Below are 11270 nucleotides of genomic sequence, written 5' to 3'. Positions count from 1 at the left end.
CCAGTGGAAGAGCAGGGATCCAGGCTTTTAAGTGGGTTTTCCTGGCCCCCAGCACAGCCTTCTCAGTGGAATTTTTTGGAGGTTTTTCCAGGAAAAGGTGAACTTAAGCAGCTTGTTGAGTTAGGCCCGCCGAAAGTCCTCATGGATAGATGGCTTGGTTTCTTTCTGCCCAGCTAGTGATCCACAGCAAGCTGAAAATGACCTGGACCAAACTCAGTCAAAAAGAAGCACAGTCTCTTCCAAATTGCTTTTATTGAAGCCGTGGCAGCAGAATATACAATGTGGCTCGGATACACAGCAGAGCAGGGCCTAGATCGTGAAAAGATAATTTTTCCCCACATGTTGGGGAAAAGGGTGATATATATTTTTTTATGAACACTATGTAAAAAAATATAAACAACACACAACATTCTCCAGGAGCTAGAGCCCAGGAGAACCCACTGGGGATCCACCATCCAGTGGGACATCAGAGGCAGTCTCTGGGGGGTGGGGGTGGGGAGGGAGTGTCCCCACAGCCAGGAGAGGCTGCAGCAGCCCCCTGACTTTGCTAAGAATGCCAGGCAGTGACAAGCAGCAGTGAGGAAGAGAGTGGGTGGCAGCCGTGCTGGGCAGCTTGTCAGCATCTTGATCACCGGTATCTGGAGGATCCAGTTGGTGTTATGGCCAGCCAGGCCAGAGAGGAGGAGGGAGCCTTCTCATCCATGGGGGCAGAGAGTGCGCCTCTCTGCTTGAAGAGGGAGAGGAAGGGCGACGAGGAGCAAGGGGCGAGGGAGCACGGGGCTCTCAGGTTGTCGGTGACCTGGGATGAGGAAGAACAGGGTCAGGCTGCATAGTGATGAGATTCAGGACAGTCAGGGATGTGATGAGGATGCTTCTGTTTGTAGAGTTCTAGGGGCAAATGGACCCAGAGTTCTTTTTGATGAGATGGTCTTGTCAGTGGGATGACCTGGGACACTGGGGGAAAGGGTCTGGAGATTCTAGTCAGATTTAGGGTGGATAACAAATACAATACTGCCTCACCACATTGGGGTTAGAGGACCTGAGGAAAGGAATGGGGGGCCCCATAAAATTTGCAATGAATGGGGTACAATGGAGGGCATAGGTATGAGTGAGTCTGGGCCCTAAGTGTCTCCTAAGTTCCACTCATTAGCTGTGTGGCCTTGATGTTCCTTGGCCTCAGTTTCTTTATTCCCAAAATGAGGATAATAGCAACTGTTCCTCATACTTTTTAGGTGAGACGTGGCTTAAAGGAAGTGACCAATGTCACCCGAGGAGTGTATTGTGTTTCTTAAGTATCTGGGGCCATTGCTATTAACAAGAGGAACCATGAACAGGAAAAGAGGAGTCTGGTGGGTCCAGACTTAGGCCCTAAAAGCAAGAGCCTGGGGGAAGTTCCTTTTCAGAGCTTGGGGACCCGCCCCCAGGGCCCCACCGTCTGGCTGAGATGTCAGCTCACCTCAACTGGACCAGAGCCGCAGCGTCATGAGCAGATTAAACCCGACCACCTTCAGGAGGAGGATGCGGAACACTATCACTGACAGGTTTTGGGAGTTTAGGTTTATATCTGCAAAAACAAGGAGCCACAGCAGTCATGGCACAGGTCTGCACAGCCCCCGTGACACCGAAAGCAGGGTGGGGAGTATGGTGAGCTTCAGTGCCTGGATCTGCCTCTCCCTTTGAGCTTTGGTGCACCATCCCCTCATAAACATATCTGTACATCCCTCTAGGGTCAACATGGGCTTCCCAGGGGGCACAGTGGTAAAGATTCTGTCTGCCAATGCAGGGGACGCAAGAGATGCAGGTTTGATTCCTGGGTTGGGAAGATCTCCTAGAGTAAGAAATGGCAACCCATTCCGGTATTCTTGCCTGGAAAATTCCGTGGACAGAAAAGCCTGGTGGGCTGCAGTCCATGGGGTTGCAAAGAGTCGGACACCACTTAGTGACTGAGCACGCACGCACCAGTGTCAACAGCATTTCATTTCCAAAGGGAAACACTAACAGCGCTTACTCTCTGATTTAGGGCTGAGCCTCTCAGTGGATGGGGATGGTGAATGCTCAGAACTTGGCACACGCAACACCCTGGGTCAGTGCCCCTTAGTGAGAATCTAGTGGTGGAACCATAAGAGGGATGAAAGTGAAAGTGAAAGTCGCTCAGTCGTGTCTGACTCTTTGCGACCCCATGGACTATGCAGTCCAGGGAATTCTCCAGGCCAGAATGCTGGAGTGGGTTACCTTTTCCTTCTCCAGGGGATCTTCTCAACCCAGGGATTGAACCCAAGTCTCCCACATTGCAGGTGGATTCTTTACCGGCTGAGCCACAAGGGAAGCCCAAGAATACTGGAGGGGGTAGCCTATTCCTTCTTCAGTGGATCTTCCCGACCCAGGGATCGAACCCAGGTCTCCTGCATTGCAGGTGGATTCTTTACCAACTGAGCCACAAGGGAAGCCCAAGAGGGATGACTCAGTACAAATGACTCAAATGGAAATGAACGTGGGCCCAGAGTAGGTGGTGAGGAATGGTGGGGATCTTTGAGAGCCAAGGTCACTGCCCACGTGAGTTTTGCTGCTCTTCTTGAAAGAAGGCAAAACCCCCAGGCTATGGAGGGAGAACATCCTTGGGAAGACCTGGTTAGTCTAGGGCTTTATGTGAACTGGTCTGAGATTTCCCAGCTGGGCCACCCAGAAGCTCTCTTGATCTCTGTGGACAGTGGAGCCACTGAAAGGAATACAGAGGCCTGGGAATGAGTCATTGGGCTAGCAAAACTAGACTTATCCTCGAAGTTCTTAGAGTGGAAAAGAAAATTAGAGATGGTGAGAGGAATCTAGGGATTCAAGAATGTCCCCAGGCAGCTTTGAACGGGGCTTGAACTGCTGTTCTTTTCCTTAGAACTTCATTCCTAGATCCACATGTTCCTTCACACTGCCTCTATCCCGTCTGGGTGATTGTGGGTTCATTGTTTCCCCAGACCTGTGTGAAGCCAGGATGGACCCCTTCCTTACCTGTTTCAAAGCTTTTCTCTACCAGCTTGGCATTACAGGGGATTTCTAAAAAGAGAAATAAAGACATTTTTCTTAGAGTCCTGAGCATTCTGACTTCCCACCCCAGAAGGCTTTCCATGCCTCCTTGTGGAGAGATCTGGAAGGAATTTGTCCCACATGGGACCACCTGTTGAGGCCACCACTGACCCTCGAAAGACCAGCCCCCTGGCTTCTAGGCACCATTTCATTTACTTAATACTGGTTGTGCTAAGCGCATGTTACATGACACAAGGAGCCATCAGAGCCCACCCTTGGGTGAGTTCCAATCTGGAGTCTCTTAGAGGAAGTAAGGCAGACATAGTGAGAAGTGCCGTAAGGGGTACAGGTGCTTTCGTCTGTCCCACAGGGTTTTGACCCCTGAACCCCAAATCTGTTTGCTTGTTTTTTCTGACTCAGTACATGGCATTATCATTGACCCAGCTGCTCAGAAAGAAAATCCAGCCACATTCCTCAATTCCCTCTTTTCCTTTTCAGTCCTGCATGGTTCTAGCTTTGAATCCCAAATAGTGTTGAGCTTTTAACTCCCCTGCCACAGGGACTTCCCTGATGGTCCAGTGACCAAGACTCTGTGCTCCCAATGCAGGGGGCCTGGGTTCTATCCCTGGTTGGGGAACTAGATCCCACAAGAGTTCAAATGTCCTAACTAAGGCCCAGTGCCTTAGTTAAAGAAATAAAAAACAAAATATCAAATGAATAATCCCCCTGCCACAACCCCATCCTGGCCCCCATCATCTCTCTGCTGCAGGAGCCTCTTTTCCGTTTGCACTCTCGGCTCCTACAATCCATTTTCCACTCTAGTCAGGGTGGTTAAAAAAAAATTATTTATTTATTTTGGCTGTGCCAGACGTTCCTTGCTGCTCAGTCTTTCTCTAGTTGCAGCGAGCGGGAGCTACTCTCTAGTTTTGGTGCCAAAGCTTCTCACTGTGGTGGCTTCTTGTTGAGGAGCACGGGCTGTAGGGTGCACAGGCTTTAATAGTTGCAACACATGGGCTCAGTAGTTTTGGCTCCTGGGCTCTAGAGCACAGGCTCAGTATTTGTGGCACACGGGGCTTAGTTGCTCCATGGCATGTGGGACTTCCTGAACAGGGATCTGCCTGCCAGTGGGTTCATCGGCAGTGCAGGCAGATCCTTTACCACTGAGCCACTGGGGAAGTCCCCAGAATGATTTTTTTTTTTTTTTAAAGTAAATTGGGTGTCATTCGCCTGCTTATAGGCAACCAATATCTCCTCACTGTACCAAACAGTGTCTCCCGCTCATGACGGGCAAGGCTCTGTGATCTGGCTCCGGCCTATCTCTTCCATCTCATCTCCTCCTGCCCTTTGCCTTTCTCACTGTGCTCCTGACTCTGTAAGGTCCTTTCTCTTCTTATGGTTGGTACCTCCTTAGCCTTGAAATCTCAGCTCAGATAGCATTTCCCCAGAGGGCCTTCTCTGACTTTTGTCCGTAGGGTGGCTATTTCCCCAACTCCAAGTTAAAGCAAGTATGATAATCTGGAGTTCTTTAGATTTCTGCTTGTTGATGGTTGGTCTCCCCCAACTGGAATGGGGCTTGCTCAGAGCAGACCCCTCATCGTATGCATTTCTTCCTCCATGGCAGCACCGGGCATATTATACAGGCACAATCAGCAACTGCTGAGTGAATGAATGAATGAGGTTAGGAGCTGGGAAAGTCCTTTGGCCAAGAGGGAGGAGTAAAAGGAGGGATCTGGGAGAAGCACACCGGAGCCTGGAGGAGCAGTGAGGGGCTGAGCAGAGGCAGGGGGTGGGGACTCAGAGAGGCTGAGCTTCAGGGCCCTCGTGCTCTCAGGCCTCTTCCCCCTCTGCTATTTGTCTAGGACGTTCTGTGACCTGCCTGGATGGGGCTCACTGATGCTCAGGAATGAGAAGGGAGGGGTCTTTGCTGACAGTTGATGAGGTTGAGACCACCAATCAGAGCAGCTTTTAGATGTCACAAACCTGAGCCCTGGGCACAAATGAGCCTCTGGATGGAGGAGACAACTTAGAGCAGAACCCAGGCTGCACTCACCCAAGCTGGAGGCGAAGGGAATGGTCTCGTTGAAGGTGTCTGTGCATCCAGCATCGCTGGTGTTTCCCCAAGTCACTATCCCGTTGCTCTTGGATCCCAGGATCTCCATGTTGAGCACGGTGCTGTTTGTTTTGTGCACTGTGCTCCCCTCGGACCCCATGATTTGTTCCATGTTGACTTGATTTGAATCAAAATCGGTGAATAGGCAGACAGAAGTGTCACTGGATTGGGGGCTTCTCAGTTGGTACACGGTGGGGTTGGGGTCCTTGACTTCTGTGGACCAAAAGGACCCAGGTTAGGAGATGGTTGTTTTCCTCCTCCCTCCAACCAAGGCCTGAGTCCAGATGCCAGTGATGGGCAAGAATAGGGCTATATGGGGCTGGCAAGTCACATTCTCAGGTTTGAGGTGGGAAAGAACATTCTAGAAACCTTCTGCTCACAACGGACAGGACTCAGGGACAGGCACAAACTACGGGTCCTGGCCAAGAGACCAGGCTCTCAGTGAACACACTCTGCCAGGCCCTGCCTACCATTCAAGGAAACTAGCAATTCAGGGCTACTTAGGGATGCTGCCCATTTTTCTACTTAATAGGAACTTTTGCAAAAGCTCAGAAGGCCTAGGAAGCAACAACATAGTTCTGGCAGGACAAAGCAAGCACAGAAAAGAGACCCAGCAAAGCAAGCCACATGTCTTAGAGTCTAGGGTGGTCTCCCCGTCTTGGGCTGGTGTTGACAGGAGTGTGATGTTTGTAATAGGCTGGCATGAACTTGGAAGATGGGCCACATCACCAGGAGATTTCTCTCACTGATAAAAGCTTTAGGCTCTAAATCAGAACCCTTGTGTCTAAGCCCTGGCTCTCCCATTTACTAGCTACAAGGCTTTGAGCAATTCATACCAGCTCCTTGAGTCTCAGGAATTTCATCTGTCAAGTGGGGATATTGCCTCATCTTTTTTCCTGACCAGGCTCTTCTGAGAAGCTATGAGAGTTTCTCCATATAAAGTTATATTTAATAAACTGAAATAATTTTAGTAATTGCAGCTCTTGATACTGCCAGTAGATTGCCATGATAACTGCGCTACCCAGTAACACACAGTTTCTATTCTTCCTCCCCAGGAAAGCAGGAGCTGCGGGAGGCTTTTCTTTAGTGCTGAGAAGACTCCTCAGTATTTTCATGGGATTCTGTGTTTTTAAAGCAACCCCCAGTGTTTATTCTTTCAGACCTCCTGCGTTTCAAGGAGGAAGCAGAGGTTTACTAGGAGGATTAACACGTTGGGGCCACCCAGCAAGTTTACAGCAGAGCTGGGATGGCAGCTTCCGGGGCCCGTGGTTCTCTGCTCCCCTAGCTTTCTCACCACACAGGCAAAGTCTTGCAGACCAGTGATGTAGGATGCACCCCGTGTGCTGAGCCAGTCAGGGTGGCCTTGGCAATGCAGATATCCAGCTGGATGGAAACTAGGGGAATCAGCCCTTGGCTTGGCCTTGGGATGCTCAATCAAGGCAGAGCTGCCTATGGGTAGGGTTGTCCATGGTCACCTGTGAGCCACACCCAAAGCTCTGGCTTCAAAGGATTCTGCCTGCTCCCCTCCAATCTCCATGTGCCTGAGAGGACGACATCACTGTGGGTTAAGGATTTATGGCAGAATTCTTTTGCTGGGAGGGGAGAGTCGGGAAGCCATTAGCTAATACCACACCCCAGTGGATGTGTCAGTCGTTAGCAGGAGTCATGGGTGGGACCAGAGAGGGTGATGTGGAAGGGTGTGGAAGTGCTGAGAGAATGTGGCCACAAGAAAGCTGAGGTTAAAGTGCCACCAGACACAGTTTGACCTCAGAGGGAGAAAGGGGTTTGTTATGGGGGCCAGACACCTGACTTTGAGTCCTGGTTAAACTCTCGCTTAGATCCTAGAGCCAGTGGCTGTCAGTCTGGAGAGGGTCTAGACCATGCTGTCCAGTGTGATAGTCTTTAGCTACACTAACCAACATCAAGCAAACTCCGGGAGATAGAGAAGGACAGGGAAGCCTGGTGCGCTGCAGTCCATGGGGTCACAAAGAGTCGGATACGACTGAACAACAACAAACATCAAGTAAAATTAAAAATTCAGTTAGCAATTAAACCTTCATGTTGAGACCCCAGTAGCCACATGTGGCTGATGCCTACGGTGTAGGACAGTGCAGGTTGACAGAGTATTTCCATTGTCACAGAAAGTTCTATTGGACGGCATTGGTCTGGAGGGTGCAATGCCACGGACCGCAAGGAAAGGCTGAGGGGGATGAGAGTGAGACTTAAAGCCAACTGAGATCCGTGCAGGGTGATACCAGGGCAGGCTTACTGTTGCTCAACTTTGCTAGTGAGAGATCAAAATGAAAGAGCAGTTAGTGAAGTCAGAGAATTGGGGTGATTTTTAGCCTCTCTCAATTCTTGTTTTTACTAGTTGATACCCTTGGGCTTTCCCCATGTGCATTTTTGCTGTTGTTTCTCTGCCCAGCTTCCTTACCCCTGGTTTCCTTCTTAGTCACCCTCTCCTGCTCCCCCCACTTCAGTTTTTTCTTTGAGCTCATCATCCAAATGAGCTGTCTATAATGTGGAGCTGATCGAGTCACTTTCTGTTCAAAATACTCCAGAGACTCCTATCGCCTATAGGATAATGCCCATACTCCGTGGCACAGCATTTGGTGGTTGCCACGATTTGGAGCGCTTGAATTTCCTCTCTCAAGTCCTTTATATGCCCTGTATGAGTACAGCTGGACAAAACTCTTCATCCTGGCTCCCTGGAATATAAGCTCTGTGATAACTAGGACCTGTCCCTAGATCACTGCTATGTCCCTAGTCTTTGCTATATGCTAGGTGCTTAAGAAATAATTGTGGGATAAATAAGCAGCCTAGTGACCGTCAGATTTGGAAAATTCCTATTAATTAGATTTTGGGTCAAAAAACCTGGATATTGATCCCTAAACTTGGCTTTTTAAAGCCCTCTTTAAAAAAAAAAAAAAAAGCCCTCTTTTAGGGACTTAGGTGGTGGTCCAATGGCTAAGAATGAGCTCCCAGTGCTGGGAGTCAAGGTTTGATCCCTGATCAGGGAGCTAGACCCCACATGGCATAACTGAGAGTTAGTGTGGTACAGCTAAAGATATTGCGTACTACAGCCAAGACGCAGCTCAGTCAAGCAAATCAATAAAAATAAACACTAAAGAAGAAGTCCTTAAAAAATGAAGCCCCTTTTACTTTTATCCCCAGGTACCTCAATGCAACATTTTTGTCTGAAAACAAAGAATGAGTCATTATTAATCTGGAGATCTTTAGGGGTCCATCTGCCAGAGCCCCAGGAGAAAAACATCCTGTTCCACTTTAGTAAGATAAACGCCTCCTACCACTGATGACATCTCAGAAGGTAGGCTTAGCAAGACTGGATCAACTTTTCAGTGTGGAAGTCCAGCTATTTCTAGATCCTCATCATTCATTTTAATTCAGAATTAGCCACAGAAGCACACGTTCCAAGGCTCTAGGTTCTAAGATCCCCAGGGCACAGCAATGATGGAAAGCTCCCATACCACCAAATCTGTGTTTGGAAGTTGGGCACCAGGAACCCTAAATGTGAGTGAGCAGTACTGACTGAGTTTGAGTCCCACTGAGGCCCTCATGAGCGTCAGGAAGCAGTGAACCTTCAGAGACATACCTGGAGTGATGGAGACTCTGGTTCCCTTGCCAAACTGCATCTGGGAGCCAACACCTCCATCTCACTCTCACTGTCTTCATTACAGAAAGCCTTAGGTTTCCCCTCCTCTGACGGATGGGCTCTTACAGCCCACTGAGCAACAAAGCGGGGTGGTCTAGGCCATGAACTGTCCATGGGAAGAACTGGCCTCTCTCACCTTCACCTCTGGTCTGCATTTCTGAATTGTTTCCCTGTTTCCCAGTGGCTGGCCTTGGGCCTAATGGTCTATACTATCCTGAAGGCTCTAGCATTCCTTTTCTCCATTGTCTCTGAAGGCATCTTTGGCTTTCTCTCCATCTAACTTCATTATCAGAGTGTTTACTTGGCCAAAATGCACATGCCTTGTTCATTCCTGAGATCATGCCCTCTTTCTTGGTGTTTCTTATGCCTGGAAGTCCCCTCATCTCCTTGCTTTGCCCAAATAGATCTTAATTTATCCTTTAGCCTCAACAATTCTTTCTACTTCATAAAACCTTTTCCATGTAGCCCAACTTTTCAGCCAGAACCCCATTTCTCTGAATCTCTACCGTGCCTGTTAACATCATCAGCTGGTTGATACAAAAATGGTTTTCAGGTTGCAAAATTTACAATATCTTGGTCTCTTTGACTAGTTTTTATACTGTTTGGAGACAGTTCAAGTATCTATCTTAGATATTCATACTCAGTCTCACATTTTGTAGAATGATGGCCACAGAGAAGGCATTTAAAGTTATCTGCTGAATGATTAAAGTCAAATTTTAATGTGATTGACCTAGAGAGACACAGATTTTCAAGATCAAGAGGGTTGCCTTTTCCATTCACAGAGGCCTCTGTAAGACAGTTATAACACTCACAGTTAGCCTTGCCATAGTAATACCAAGATCTCCAGGGAAAAGGTTAGTGATACTAGTTCATGTGGTTGCAAATGGTGCCGCCTGGAATGACTCACCAGATATTATGGACACTTGGGTTCCTTTCCCAAAAGTGAGTTTACCGATCGCTCCTCCTGTATTCACACTGCTGGGGACACCATTACAGAAACTCACTGGCCTTGGCTCCTACTTCATTGAGAAACACTGGTCTCTCAGAGGGGACAGAGGATCACACTCTTTAGAGTTAGACCTTCTGCTCTTCTGTGTTGAATCTTTGTCTCTTATCCTTTTTTTCCTGCCCCATCCTGCTATAGTGCCCTGGATTGGAGGTTCTGATTCCCATAAACACAGAATTTAGTAGACAACCCACCCTGCTCAGGACAATAGTGTCTTGGATCCTCTCGTGAAAGGTCCAGGACTCCTTGCCCATCATCTGACTCATGATTTTTCAGGTTCTGGCCCAAGGGTGTTTCCTGAGCATTGAGTGCAGGATGAGAGGATGTTCTGGGATGAGTGGAAAGAACCTTTTGGGGCTCGACAGGAGAAAGCACCTGGACTCAACTGGGCATCTCAGACAAAGAAGAATTAGCTGTCAATGTCCACCTTTGCCCCACATTACTTACTTGGATGGACACTCAGTCTGGTCCCTGCTCCGAAGTTTAACTTATCAGTGCCGAATCTCCACTGAGGGTAAGGTCTTTGCAATAACCGTCCTGACATTAACCTGCTGGAATCTACCAGGCTCTGAGGGCACCATCTGAGAAGGGACCCTGGCTTTTTTTCTTATGTTTCCTATTTTCCATGGAAATTGTTCCTCTTTCCCTTTACAATAATGAAGCTTTAGAATAACAAAGCCTTCATGATGATGATGATAATAATTATTAATATTATTTAGAAAAGCTGCCAATTATTGATTACTTGCTATATGCCGAGCATTATCTCATATTATGATGTGGTAATTTTTATTTTTCTGTTGAGAAAGTGAAGACTTAATTAGCTGGAGAGGACAAATCCAGACTCCCCCCAAGGTCTGCTAGCCTTCTAAGCTATGCTGTGAACCCTACACCATCCTGCCTCCATACCTTGTCGTATTTGCCATTCACATAGGGGTCTGGGTCATTTTTACCCTGGGAGCAGTTCAAAATTCTACTCAATCTCAGAGAGGAAGATTCTGTGAGCAGCTATGCCCACACTAAGCTCGTTAGTCCATCCAGGGAATTTAGCTACCTGCTGCAATAAAAGAGAATTTGTGTTTGCCATTAACTCATCTCTTTCCCCCAAGAGTATTTAGCTAATTTCCTGAATGCTCAGATTATCTGGTGCTGATATGATCCGTTTCGCTTGAAAGCACCAAGTATCTGCAACTCTTTTTATGTTTCCGTAAATTGTTCTGCTCAGGTTTTCATTTACCCAGCTGGCTCTTGGCACTTCTACTTTAACATGAGAAATGGGAGCATTTCAAGTTACCAGAGAGTTTGTAGAAATGGAAACGAGTGTTTCACATATCCTCAAGTTTGCCATAAATCTTTGCCGGTTTTCTCACAGACAAATGGTCAGTCACTTTGCCTTGGTCATTCACACCGTCATACTCACGTGAGTGTACAGTCAGCCTGGTTCCGGTTCCAAAGGTCAGCTTATTGTA

General features: G+C 48.0%; 1 gene segment (V, D, J or C); it reads right to left on the bottom strand.

The window, feature by feature from the left end:
- Window positions 1-233: 233 nt before the first annotated feature.
- LOC104981963 overlaps window positions 234-11270 on the bottom strand; it is a 916007-nt gene continuing 904970 nt past the window's right edge. The window contains 4 exon segments of the C gene segment in view: window positions 234-799; window positions 1457-1564; window positions 3001-3045; window positions 5066-5338. Of these exon segments, the coding sequence occupies window positions 1458-1564; window positions 3001-3045; window positions 5066-5338 (425 nt within the window).

This window comes from Bison bison, unplaced genomic scaffold (genome assembly GCF_000754665.1).
Source record: "Bison bison bison isolate TAMUID 2011002044 unplaced genomic scaffold, Bison_UMD1.0 scf7180017864526, whole genome shotgun sequence".
Classification (NCBI taxonomy): Eukaryota; Metazoa; Chordata; class Mammalia; order Artiodactyla; family Bovidae; genus Bison; species Bison bison.
This window is presented reverse-complemented; position numbering and strand designations above follow the sequence as displayed.